Source organism: Pseudophryne corroboree, chromosome 2 (assembly GCF_028390025.1).
Source record: "Pseudophryne corroboree isolate aPseCor3 chromosome 2, aPseCor3.hap2, whole genome shotgun sequence".
NCBI classification, from domain to species: Eukaryota; Metazoa; Chordata; class Amphibia; order Anura; family Myobatrachidae; genus Pseudophryne; species Pseudophryne corroboree.
In genome coordinates, this window is record NC_086445.1 from 591232735 (window position 1) to 591247312 (window position 14578).

Below are 14578 nucleotides of genomic sequence, written 5' to 3' on the forward strand. Positions count from 1 at the left end.
TTTCCTTTTTCTTTTCTTTCTTTTCATTTTTGTTTTAATAGAAAAGCATTACCACATGTTACACTTATTTTATAGAGTAGTGTTAATATAGCTGCTGTATTAAGAGTGTTTAGCAGATCTTGCAATTCCATACTAAAAGCTATATGAAGAGAAAAAAACATTTTAGTTAGGTGTTTTTACCTTAAGCCCACTTTATTTATTTTTTGCTAACTTCTTTTAAGGAATCTTCTCTCCCCCTGGATTGGACTTTAATTGGTAAGTTTTTGTCCCTTTTTTTCCCCTGTTATGTAAGTAATTATATTTTGATATTACATTTGTGTGTGCATACTGGCTTATTGGTGTGTGTGTGTTTCTGTTTTTCTTGAAATTGTTGACTGTAATTGCAGTGGGTGGTCTTTAGTATGCCGGCTGTCGGGATCCTGGCACACAGTATACCGGCGCCGGAATCCCGACAGCCGGCATACCGACACTTATTCTCCCTCGTGGGGGTCCACGACCCCCCTGGAGGGAGAATAAAATAGGGTGGCGAGCCCGCAAGGGGCTCATTTGCGCTCGCCACACTGTCGGTAAGCCGGCGGTCGGGCTCCCGGCGCCGCTATGCTTGTCGCTGGGAGCCCGACCGCCGGCATTCCATACCACACCCATTTCAGTTGCTGTATGAATAAAACTGCTTTTTGCAAAGCAGAACATTTCAGAGCGCAAAGTATAGTTGTTGTTGTTTTTTATTTCATTTTTTAGCAAAAGTACTTTATTGTGTATTTTTATTATTCTTTCTCCGTATGGAACACCTTATTTGATCTAGTGCCAGTTTTGTGTAATCTCTTCTGCTCAGAATATAGCATGTCCAGTACACTAATATCAGAGTTATACAGCACTAGGTGTGGCTTACACATTCTACCATCCTTTCTACGGTTACCCACTGATTTAATGTTCCTGTCATTTTCTTCATTTGTTTCATGTCTAGGGTTGCTATACATTCCGGAATTTCTGGGATTGTATTGGATGCACAAATGTCCTTGTTTCATGGAGTTCCTCATGGGGAAGTCATGTTGCAGACACTAGGGGTGGCTGCAGGTATTGAGTAGCACTCGATACTGGAGAGTAGGATGCTCCTGCGCGTTCTGATGATATGACCATGACAGCCCAACGTCTTTTCTTCCCGTCAGCCACTGCGTGCTCAAACTCTGTTCTTTGGTTTGGTCTGGAAGAATTATTCCTTCCCAGACCCTGGTCTCAGACTACGAGAGGCTCTGAGTTTACTTTAGAGATACTACACTGCTGATTTATTAAGTTTCTTATATAGAGCTGTAAATTCCGTTGCTCTGACCCAGTCCGTGAAAGTGACACACAATCGCTGTACTAACAAAGTCTACATGTATTATATAGTTTGATTATTATTCACCTGGATGTCTTGGCTCTGAGTGTAAGAGTTTTAACATAACTCTGAGCTTGGAAAAGTAATAATTATTAATTATCAAACCACTAAGAACTGTGTAAAACACTCAATACTAAATATAATATAGACAAATCTTACCCTGCTATAAGCAGAGCCGGCCCTAGCTATAGGCAAGCTAGGCAATTGACTAGGGTAGGCCTGGCCAACCTGTGGCTCTCCAGCTGTTGTAAAACTACACGTCCCAGCATGCTCTGCTACACTTTTGCTATCAGGAAATGCTAACACTATGGCAGAGCATGCTGGGAGGTGTAGTTTCACAACAGCTGAAGAGCCACTGGTTGGCCAGGCCTGGCCTAAGAGATTTGGAATGCCAAAGGACAGTGACCGAGCCAGCAGCCATTGATCTTCGCTTTTGTACAGAGTCTAGTGACTCCTAGTATGCCGCCCAGACGCTGTGGGGTCTTACACAGACAGAGTGCAGTGCGGTAGGGGTGAGGATGGAGAGAACAGGTCCCCTCCTTTTAGTTAGGCTCCTTTCTTTCTCTCTGCTAATGCTCCATCCTGTCCGCAGGACCAGGCCAGCCCCCTTTGGCCTGCCCCTTCTTCCCCCTCTACCACGCTCTGTCTTGTTAATATGACTAAGCCAGCCCCCTTCAGCCCTATGCGGGCCGGGTCTGCTCTCTTCCAGCCAGTACATATGCGATGTTTGGCGGATATTTAGGGGGTAATTCTGAGTTGATCGCAGCAGAAAGTTTGTTAGCAATTGGGCAAAACCATGTGCACTGTAGGGGAGGCAGATATAACATTTGCAGAGAGAGTTAGATTTGGGTGGGTTATTTCGTTTCTGTGCAGTGTAAATACTGGCTGCTTTATTTTTACACTGCAAATTAGATTTCAGTTTGAACACACTCCACCCAAATCTAACTCTCTCTGCACATGTTATATCTGCCCCCCTGCAGTGCACATGGTTTTGCCCAACTGCTAACAAATTTGCTGCTGCGATCAACTCAAAATTAGGCCCTTAGGGGGTAATTCCAAGTTGATCGCAGTTGGGCAAAACCATGTGCACTGCAGGGGACGCAGATATAACATTTGCAGAGAGAGTTCGATTTGGGTGGGTTATTTTGTTTCTGTGCAGGGTAAATACTGGCTGCTTTATTTTTACACTGCAATTTAGATTGCAGATTGAACTCACCACACCCAAATCTATCTATCTCTGCACATGTTATATCTGCCTCCCCTGCAGTGCACATGGTTTTGCCAAACTGCTAACAAAGTTCCTGCTGCGATCAACTCAGAATTACCCCCTTAGTGCGGTGTTTGGAGGATATTTAGTGAAGTCATTTAGTGCGGCTGGGGTTGGGGTATGTAGTGTAGTCATTTAGTATGGGGTTTAGTCTAGTCATTTAGTGCAGCGTGTAGGGAGTATTTAGTGTAGTCATTTAGTGCGGTGTATAGGTTTTTTTTAGTGCAGTGTATGGGGGGTTATTCAGTGTAGTCATGTAGTGCGGCATATGGGGTTATTTATTGTAGTCCTTTAGTCCAGCGTATAGGGGATATTTAGTTTAGTCATGTAGTGCGGGAAGGGGTGGTATTTAGTGTAGTCATTTAGTCCTGCGTATAGGGGAAATTTAGTGTAGTCATGTAGTGCGGGTGGGGCGGTGGTATTTAGTGTAGTCATTTAGTCCTGCGTATAGATGGTATTTAGTGTAGTCATTTTGTGCTGTGTATAGGTGGTATTTAGTGTAGTCATTTAATGCAGCGTATGGGGGGTATTTAGTGTAGTAATTTAGTGCAGCGTGTAGGGGGTATTTAGTGTAGTCATTTAGTCCTGCATATAGGTGGTATTTAGTGTAGTCATTTAGTGCGGTGTATAGGGTTTTTTTAGTGTAGTCATTTAGTGCGGCATATGGGGGGTATTTAGTGTAGTCATTTAGTGCAGCGTATGGGGGTGTGTAGTGATGTAGTGCGGAGTATAAGGGGCATTTAGTGTAGTTATTTAGTGCGGCATACAGGGGGAATGTAGTCCAATGATTTAGTGCGGCATACAATGGGGATGTAGTCCAGTGATTTAGTGTGGCATACAGGGGGGATGTAGTCTAGTGATTTAGTGCAGCGTATAAGGTAGATGTAGTGCAGAGACGTACTGCGACATGTAGGGGGGTGTACTGTGATGATTTAGTGCCTCATACTTGTGGGATATCTTATACTGATGTAGTGCAGTGTGTTAGTGAGGTAGTTCGACATATAGGGGAGGTGTAGTGGGGATATGGGGAACACGCTGCTGTTGAGAGGGGTTATTTGAGACACACAAGGGTGCATGTGGGGGAAGCGCTGCTGTGAATTGGGCACATGCACTATTAGTAACTTTTTGTTAAGTGCCTTGTATTGCTCTGGGGGTGGCGGGGATATAATTTTGCACCTGGATCCACCATTCTCTAGTTCCACCAGGTCTTGCTTTGAGCTGTCTACCGCGATCAGAGCACTCGGCTCTAATCAGGGAGCAATGGGAGCTGACGGGTCAGGACTCCGACAGCTGTAAGTGAGGGCCATGGGGGGAGGGCTCCTGTGCATGACCAGCAGCTGTTCCTTCTCCCATGGTCCATTGCGGATACAGTGATACTGTTTACCTACAGCCATGGCGCTGTCCAGCCTACCACCCCCACCCCACAAAGTGCAGTGCCATTACTAACATGGGGCATTATGTATATAAGGGGTGCTAATACTGTGTGGCATAGGGTGTATAATGGGCATTACTGTGTGGTGTAATGTGAATAATTAGTGATACGATATGGTGTAACGTGAATAAGGGGTATTACTGTTAGGTGTAAAATGTGAATAAGGCACACTATAGTGTGATACGTGAATAACATTGCAGTAGTGTGTTGCATAATTTGAATTGGGTGCACTGTTGTGTAGCCACGCCTCTTCCCAGCAAGAGCACACCAGTTTTCTCTTACGTCCTAGAGGATGCTGGGGTCCATTTAGTACCATGGGGTATAGACGGGTCCTTTGGGAGCCACTGGCACTTTTTGAGTTTAATAGTGTGGGCTGGCTCCTCCCTCTATGCCCCTCCTACCAGATTCAGTTTAGAAAATGTGCCTGGAGGAGCCAGTCACAGCTAGGGGAGCTCCTAGGAGTTTTTCTAGTTTTATTTTTTTCTAAGAGTTGTTAGGTTACAGGAAGGCTGCTGGCAACAGCCTCCCTGCTTCATGGGACTTGGAGTGGGGGAGTAGGAACCAACTCTTGAAGTTAATGGTTCTCCATCTCCGCTGACAGGACACTGAGCTCCTGAGGGTGCTGATCGCAAGCCCACGAGGTGACCGCTCACTCCCGCAGCATGGCCGCCACCCCCTAACAGAGCCAGAAGAAAGAAGAGTGGTGAGTACAGTGCCGGCAGGAATGGCGGCACAAGGGTGGGAGCACAGCTCTGACAGACTGCGCTCCAGAAGGCTCAGCAACACACTGTGTAGGCGCTTGAGGGGAGTCCTGGGCCAGCGCAATACACCCTAAACTGGTCACAAGGCTAGCGGGCTAATCCTGCTGCTAGCAACAAACACCTCAGGCTAGTATAAACAACTTAGTGCGGGAAGCCGCGAGCCATTGCAAGGGGCAGGGTTTCCTCTCAGAGCGGAACCAGCACTCATCAGCTCCATTTTCTCCCTGCAGATCATAGGAAAGAGATGCTGACAGTTAGCGCTTTCCTCCAGATAACTCCAGCTATACCTCTGCGGTACCAGGGTGTTATAGACAGGAAGGGGTAGTGGGAGTGTGATAACAGTACTAATTACCCTTTTAAGGTTAGTTGGTCAGCGATGGGCTTTTATCATAATAACTGCCTACTGGGGCGCTGTGTGGCTGGCTCCTTATACTCTGTGACTCTCTGAAGTTACTCTAGGGGAAACTGTGTCTGACATTTTTCTGTGTGTCTGTAAGTGTGTATATCCACATTACCATGTCTAAGGACTCTGTGTCCTGTGCTGCAGAGTGTGTATCTTCTCCTGAGGAGTCTATTCCATGTACTCAGGACTGCAATATACTGTCTCAGCCTTCTGAATCCGAACTCCTATGGGTGGATTCTTTAAGGGGAATGATATCCCAGATTTTAAAAAGGATATCACATACTGAGAAAAAGATGCAGTTTTTGAGATAATCTGTAGAGGGTTTGAAGTATTCAGCTCCCTCCACTTCATCAAAACACCCACCTACATACCCGATAAAACGTACACTTGCCCAGATAATTCAAGCTGACACGGATACCGACTGATACAGGGGATGTTGATGGGGATATGCAGGGGGGAGATGCATTCCTTGCTAAAGGGGTGCAGCTGGTAAATTCCTGATCCCTAAAAGAATTCTCATTGCTTTCCCTTTCCCTGAAGAGGATAGAAAGAAATGGGAGACCCCACCTATAGTAGACGCTTCTATATCTAGGCGGTCTAAAAAGGTGGTTCTACCTGTCCCTGGTTCAACCGCCCTTCAAGGAGCCGGCTGACCGCAAGATTGAGACTACACTCAAATCACTATACACTGCTACAGGTGTGGCTTTACTACCTTCTATTGCTTGTGCATGGATTTCTAAAGCCATAGTAAAGTGGTCAGGCACATTACTAGAGGACTTAGATATTATGGACAGGAGTGACATTGACTTGTTTTTACGTCACATACAGGATTCTGCAGGTTTCATGGTGGAGACCATGAAGGACATTGGCATGCTTAATGCAAGGGCTACTTCCATGGCAGTATCGGCATGCAGAGGACTGAATCCCAAAAAAGTGTAGAGAGCCTGCCCTTCACAGGTCAGGCACTATTTGGGGACGCATTGGATGCGTGGATTTCCACGGCAACTGCGGGTAAGTCCACATTTCTTCCCTCTGCAGCAGCCCCGGCTAGGAAATCTTATCCTACGCCTTCACTGCAGTCCTTTCGGACCGCAAAGTCCAAAAATTCCAAACCCCCAACCACCTTCTTTCAAGAAGGTCGGGTTAAATCCAGAAAACCTGCACCAACAGGTTCCCAGGAACAGAAACCAGGTTCTGCTTCCTCCAAATTTTCTGCATGAAAGTGGACCTCCCAGCCAGGAGATCGGGTAGGTGGGAGCGAGACTAAAAGTTTTCAGTCCCGTCTGGGCGTCCTCATGCCTAGACCCCTGGGTGACAGATATTGTTACCCAGGGGTACAGACTGGAGTTTGAGGAACTCCCACCTCACAGATTCTTCAAATTGGGCTTACCAGCTTTGCTGGCAGAAAGTGCTATCTTACAGAAAGCCATTCAAAAATTGGTACGAACAGATGTCATTGTTCTAGTTCCATCTCACCTAAAGGCCAAGGGTTATTACTCAAACCTGTTTGTGGCACCGAAGCCGGAAGGTTCGGCAAGGCCTATATTAAACCTGAAGTTGTTCCCCTTATCCCCCACACTGTTCGCCTTGGCCATCGAGCCCTTGGCATGTTTGGTAAGATCACACCCAGATATTACAGGAATCTGTACGGGCTCACGTGAGGATAGAATAGCTCTTTACGCCGACGACATGCTGCTGTTCTTGCAGGACTACACCAAGTCAATGCCCATTCTGCTGCGTGTGATAGAGAGCTTTGGAGCTCATTCGGGTCTTAGAATCAATTGGTCTAAATCATACATTATGCCAGTCATAGGCTCCCCTCCTACTGTTCCAAAAATCTCCCTGCCATTATGTTGGACAACACAATTTAAATACCTCGGAATCCAAATAACTAATGACCCTTCCGATTATATCCCTCTAAATCTGGACCCAACCATGCAGTGGGTCATCAGAAAATCCAAAACTTGGTGTAGGCTTCCATTGACGGTCTCTGGTAGGGTCAATCTCATTAAAATTATCATACTGCCCAAAATTTTATATATTATTCTCCAGTCCCCGGTATATATCTTCCCAATATTCTTTAGGAAATTGAATAGCGTCTTATCCTCACTGATATGGGCCAAAAAAAGACCTAGAATACAGTTAAATACCCTTACCAGGCAGCGTTCAGACGGCGGCCTGGCTCTGCCTAATTTTCAGATATATTACTACGCTGCTCAGCTGACTCATATTAGTGTATGGGTGCAGGATTCTAGCGCTGATTCTTTACATTGTGAGTTTATTCGCTGCTACTTCCCCCACCTGTCTCCTATGCAGGTGCTGCTAAGTGGGAACATGGCTCGGTTTCTCCCCCCTATTATTTTCCAGGCCTTAAAGATATGGCGGGCCCTGAGAGTTCTCTTGGGGTACAACGACCTGGACCCAGATACCCCCCTTTGGTACTCTGATTGGCTTCCTGAACTACATACACTTGAGGGACGGGAGGTATGGGCCCCTAGATCGGTGGTTTCTATATCCCAACTATACCTAGATAGCATATTCAAATCCTTTCAGCAGCTGAAAGATGAATTTGATTTACCCAACTCCTACTTTTTCAGATACCTTCAACTTCGTCATGCCCTCCAGTCCCAATTTGCTGAGTCCCCCCCACGAATCCTCCCATTTCCCATCAAGACCTTTGTGGCTATATTGGGTCGGGCTAAGATGGTCTCCCTTACGTATGGATATCTCCTAACTAAACTCCATGCGGACCCTCTGACACGTCTCCGTGGGAGGAGGATATAGGTCCAATAACTGAGGAGGACTGGACCCTTGCTCTGGAATATCCTGCTACAGTTACCAAGTCTCTCAGATATCAGCAAATTAAATTTTTCATTTTACATAGAACTTATATAACTCCAACTAGACTGGCTACTTTTGGGACTGGTGGGACTGGCCTCTGCCCTAAGTGTGGGGTGGATGTGGGTACATTCTGGCATCTAGTGTGGGACTGCCCGAGGTTGCGGATGTTCTGGTCGGGGGTTAGGTCAATCCTGCAGAATACGGGAGTGACTGGCGGACTGCTTACCCCGCAATTTTGTATTTTGGGGATGGAGGGCTCTACTTCTATGCCTGTTTCGGTGGGTCTTTATGCTCGCAATGTATGTGCCTTGGCTAAGGTTTGCATTGCGAGGCTCTGGATGGCCCCTGGGGACCCTTTAATATCTGCGCTCAAGACCCTGGTTAACGATACAATATTCAAAGAAAGATATATATATATATATATATATATATATATATATATATGAAGCAAAACGCTTCAGCCAAATTTGAAAGAGTCTGGTCTCCATGGCTGAACTCCCCCCATTCCCAACTGGTCCCTTAATCACGGTGTGAACTGAAGTGATACCACATAAATGACTTACAGCTTAAGGATATTCGTTTAAGATGATTGGCAGTGGAGCCTTGCGTGCTCGCCTAAGCATATACATGACTATTGTGCTCCTGAATCAGATGATCGCTCCTTCATACGCTCTTATCTAGGTGCTTACTATTTTTTGTTTTTAGTTATGTTTGTTCTGTGTATTTGTTTCTTTTCTTGGTTAGCTTAAGGGCAAAAACTAATAAAAAATTAATGGAGATGTACATAATGGTCGCGGATCTTGCGGATCATAAAAGACCGAAAAATCGAAATGCATGCTCACTCCCTCATAGACATAGCAGTTAATCCACTGATGTTAAATTGTACCATAAATGAAGTTCTGATATGACTGATGTATGTGATATGCTATTGATCTGCAATGTCTGTACCTTACTCTTCATTTTACTGAATAAAAATACTTTATAAAAAAAAAACAACCTGAAGTTGTTGAACCCCTACTTGAGGTTTTTCCAATTCAAGGTGGAGTCTCTGAGAGCGGTGATCTAAGGTCTGGAGGAGGGGGAATTTCTAGTATACCTGGATATCAATGATGCGTATATTCACATTCCGATCTGGCCTCCTCATCAAACTTATCTACGGTTTGCACTACAGGACTGTCACTATCAGTTCCAGACATTGTCATTTGGACTCTCCACAGCACTAAGGGTATTCACCAAGGAGATGATGTTCCTCCTCCGCACACAGGGAGTGAACATAATTCCATATCTGGACAATCTACTGATAAAGGCATTTTCCAGGGAGAAGCTGTTGCAGAGTATTGCTCTCTCAACTCAACTACTCCAGGATCGTGGGTGGATCCTGAACCTTCCAATGTCACATTTGGAACTGACAAGGAGACTGCCCTTCCTGGGGATGATACTCGACACGTAAGTGCAGAGGGTTTTTCTACCACTGGAGAAAGCGTTGGTGATCCAATCAATGGTCCGGGATGTCTGGAAGCCAGTCCGGGTATCCGTTCATCAGAGCATTCGTCCTCATACGAGGCTCTCCAATACGGAAGATTCCATGCACAGTTCTTCCAGCTGGATCTCCTGGACAAGTGGTTGGGATCACATCTTTACATGCACCAGCGGATATGCCTGTCGCCGAAAGCCAGAACTTCGCTAGTCTGGTGGCTGCAAACTTCTCACCTTTTCAGGGGCCGCAGGTTTGGGACTCAGAATTGGATCCTTCTAACCACAGATGCAAGTCTCAGAGGTTGGGGAACAGTCACCCAAGGGGAAAACTTTCAAGGAAAGTGGTCAAGTCAGGAATCTCTCATTCCAATAAACGTTCTGGAACTAAGGGCCATATACCACGGCCTTCTACAAGCGGCGCATCTTCCGCAAGATCAAGCCATTCAAGTTCAGTTGGACGTCACAGCGGTGTCCTACATCAAAAGGCAGGGCGGAACGAAGAGCAGAGCTGCAATGTTGGAGGTAACAAAAATCCTCCTCTGGGCAGAAAGACGCGCGTTGGCGATGTCTGCAATCTTCATTTCGGGAGTGGTCAACTGGTAAGCGGACTTTCTCAGCAGGCGCGATCTCCATCCAGGAGAATGGAGCCTCCACCCGGATGTGTTTGCAGAGGTAACAAGCCGATGGGGTGTACCTCAGGTAGATATGATGGCCTCTCATCTCAACAGAATACTTCAGAGGTACTGTTCCAGGTCACGAGACCCAGATGCAGTGGCGGTGGACACCCTGGTGACTCCGTGGGTGTTCCAGTCTGTGTATGTGTTCCCTCCACTACCACTCATCCCGAGGATTCTCAGACTCATAAAAAGAACAAGAGTTCTGGCGATCCTCATTGTTTCGGACTGGCCCAGACGGGCTTGGTACGTGGATCTTCTGGCATTGCTGCTGGAGGATCCGAGGCCTCTTCCTCTTCGCGAGGACCTTCTGCAATAGGGGACGTTCGCCTATCAAGACTTACCACGGCTACGTTTAACGGCATGGAGGTTGAACGCCAGATCTTTGCTTGGAAGGGCATTCCGAACAAGGTCATTCCTACTCTGATCCAAGCTAGGAAGGGAGTAACTTTTAAACATTACCATCGAATTTGGAAAAACTATGTATCTTGGTGTGAATCCAAGAAGTTTCCTACGGTGGAGTTTCAACTGGGAAGGTTTCTCTTCTTTCTGCAAGCATTTGTGGCTGTGGGCCTACGCTTGTGCTCCATCAGAGTCCAGATTTTGGCCTTGTCCATTTTCTTCCAGAAACAATTATACCTGAGGCTCAGACTTTCTTGAAATGAGTTTTGCACATCCAGCCACCCTTTCCTCCTCTTACGGCACCGTGGGATCTTAATGTGGTGCTGCAGTTCCTGCAATCGGATTGGTTCGATCCTTTACAGGAGGTGAACCTAAAGTTTCTTACTTTGAAGGCTGTCACGCTATTGGCCTTGGCTCCTGCACGACGTGTGTCAGAATTGGGGGCATTGTCGCACAAGAGCCCCTACTTGATTTTCCATGAGGATAGCGCTGAGAATAGAACGCATCAGCAATTTCTTCCAAAGGTTGTGTCAGCTTTTCATATCAACCAACCTATTGTGGTGCCAGTGGCTACTGACACCTCAATTCCCTTAAAGTCCTTGGATGTTGTGCGGGCTTTGAAAATTTATGCAAAGAGGACAGCTCGTCACAGGAAGTCGGACGCACTATTTGTCCTTTATGATCCCAACAAGTTTGGGTGTCCTGCTTCTAAGCAGACAATTTCTCGCTGGATCAGGCTTACTATCCAGCATGCTTATTCTACGGCAGGTTTGACATGTCCGAAATCAGTTCAGGCCCACTCTACACGTAAAGTGGGATCTTCCTGGGCCGCTGCCCAGGGTGTCTCTGCTTTACAGCTTTACCGAGCAGTTACTTGGTCAGGGTCGAACACGTTTGCTAAGTTCTACAAGTTCGATACTTTGGCCTCTGATGACCTAAAGTTTGGTCAATCTGTTCTGCAGGAACCTCAGCACTCTCCCTCCCGTACTGGGAGGTTTGGTACATCCCCATGGTACTAAATGGACCCCAGCATCCTCTAGGACGTAAGAGAAAACAGGATTTTAATTACCTACCGGTAAATCCTTTTCTCGTAGTCCGTAGAGGATGCTGGGCGCCCGCCCAGTTCTTCGTATTCCTGCATTGTGACTTGGTTCAGTATTGTCGGTTCAGCCGTTGCTGAATTGTTCCAAGTTGGTTAGCTTGGCTTTCCTTTTTTTGTTATGTGTGAGGTGGTGTGAATCTCGTCACTATCTGTGTATTTCCTTCTCTCGAAGTATGTCTGTCTCCTCAGTCACAGTTTCTAGACTGAGTTTGGTAGGAGGGGCATTGAGGGAGGAGCCAGCCCACAATATTAAACTCTTAAAGTGCCAGTGGCTCCTAGTGGACCCGTCTATACCCCATGGTACTAAATGGACCCCAGCATCCTCTACGGACTGCGAGTAATTAAAATCCTATTTTTGTCCGGCGCGCCTTCGGTTCGCACTGTTCCTAATTCAAATATGGGGTCACCAATGCTCTTGCTGGCATAGGGCACTAAAATGAGGGTCACTATGGGTGAGTGGTGATTGGTGTTGCTGGCTGCTGCTGTGATCTGTGCTGCTGTGTTATGGGTACATTGCTGGGAGATGGGTGTTGGATCAGAGGTGGAACTAGAGGCAGTGCTATGGGGCACCAGCCAAAATCTTGCCTAGGGCTTCAAATTGGTTAGGGCCGGCTCTGGCAATAAGGTAGCTCATATAATTCAAGTAACCAAATAAGGTTCACAGTTGACAGTACAAGCATATATCAAAATATTAACAGTCCAGCAGATATGAAAAACATAAAACTGTACAAATCAGGCACAACTTGCAAATAAATAAACAATTATGCTTTAAATCCGTATATGGGGGGGTAATTCCAAATTGATCGCAGCAGGATTTTTTTTAACCAGTTGGGCAAATCCATGTGCACTGCAGGAGAGGCAGATATAACATGTGCAGAAAGAGTTAGATTTGTGTGTTTTATTTTGTTTCTGTGTAGGGTAAATACTGGCTGCTTTATTTTTACACTGCAGATTAGATTGCAGATTGAACACACCACACCCAAATCTAACTCTCTCTGCACATGTTATATCTGCTTCCCCTGCAGTGCACATGGTTTTGCCCAATTGCTAACAAACTTGAGGCTGCAATCAACTCAGAATTACCCCCATGGTGTGTTGTCAGTCATTATAATTTTTACAAAATTTGCTAACTAATCTAACGACTCATGAAAAAAAAAGTAAAATCAAAACAAAATTTGAAAGGCACAGCAATGATATCAAGGTGTCAATATAAAGAATGCCCCAATGCGTACGTCCCACATCACAACAATAACACAGTCACACAAACTGTATGTCGGTTGCTTATTGGAGGGAGGAATAAAGGAGTATATTATAAGGCATAAAGGTGTTATGCAGACAAGTCAGTGGAGGAATAAACAGACCCTAACCAGGGGGACCATATTTTTTCAAATTTATGACTGGCATTATTTTGCATATATACAGTACGTAACGTTCTTTTGAAATAGTCGTTAACTACTGCCGTAAAAGTGAAGGAAGTAGGGCCTTTTGGGGCCATCCACCGTTATTTTGCATATATACAGTACGTAATTTTTTTTTTAAATAGTCGTTAACTACTGACGGAAAAATGAAGGAAGTAGTGCCTTTTGGGGCCATCCACAGTCGTACAATGCACACTTTGGCCAGAGCACAAATTTATGAGTGTATAGCTCCTCCCATTTAGACAGTGAGTCAGAACCCACTGATAATGCTGATTATCTTACAGGAATGAAAGCTATACCTTAAACACACCTTAAATACACTTTACCATGGAGCCGCTGCGGCCGTTATACTTAATACACACTCTACGTACTTTGTCCGCTATTAGCGTACAAAGTCCCGTACTGTGTACGGACTTTGCGTACAAACGCCGCGCTAACGGTACAAAGTAACTCACAGCGCGTACACACCCAGAGATACACTTTAAACCTTTTACAGCAATGCAATGCAATAATAATACACTTTAAACCTTAGCAGTGCAATGAAGACATGACACCAGATTGTAATTAAACCGCTGGGTTCCGACATCACAGCGTATTATTGCTGAAAGGGGGTTACAATACAAATAATACAATACAATATAACAGAGTAAATAGCTACATTCAATGGTACATACGTGAGTGGATTTGCTTGCGATACCCGGTCCAGTCCTCCGTCATCTGATAGATAACGTTGTGAGTCTTGTGTCAGACCAGGCCTGCAGCAGGCTCTCTTTATACAATTCTTCCAAAAAGCAATACAATAGATACTGTAATCTCTTTGTCCATTGGACACAGGGATGCACATTTACAGTACAGGAGAGTTCATAGGTCGGTTTGAATAGGTAGGCGATGTCTGTTCCAACTGCTCTTGTGGGTGGTCTCCACTGGATTCCCGCCGCATACATAATGTACAGTAAATACAGTTTATATCTATATTCTACTCCTGCACATAACTACCCGCAGGAACATGCTATCTTCCTCAAACCAACACCGGAATGTTACCCTTAAAATACCCTACAGCTGGATACCAAACACCACCTTATAACCTTGTTCTGTCCCCTCCTATTCTGAAAAGGTGAATCCCTTTGTTCTGAAACCATTTAAACTGCTGTTACTTTCTGATGTGGTGCAGGTGGACTATGTGTACATTGTGCACTATTTGGATTAAATTTGTAATGTGTTTTGATAGCCTTCCATGCGTTCACAAACTCTATCGTAAATACCCAGACCACGCGCTAATGCGCATGACCGCGGGAGCAACCATACGCAAATTGCAAATATGTGCACGCACAGCAGAACAAGTACACGCGCGGAGGCCATCTGTGTGTAGTTTGTACGTGATGTGTGTACTGCAATATTTTTCGACTTTGACAGTCCACCCTTCGGCA

General features: G+C 45.5%; 1 protein-coding gene across 4 annotated transcripts in view; it reads left to right on the forward strand.

The window, feature by feature from the left end:
* Positions 1 to 14578, forward strand: part of LOC135037868 (uncharacterized) — a 444500-nt gene that overhangs the window by 195766 nt on the left and 234156 nt on the right. For 3 of the 4 annotated variants that reach the window (XM_063954587.1, XM_063954588.1, XM_063954590.1), the window contains exon 5: positions 222 to 255. The exons of the other annotated variant lie outside the window; for it this stretch is intronic. In XM_063954587.1, the coding sequence (XP_063810657.1) occupies positions 222 to 255 (34 nt within the window). The remainder of the gene's footprint in view (positions 1 to 221; positions 256 to 14578) is intronic. 4 annotated transcript variants of the gene reach the window in all.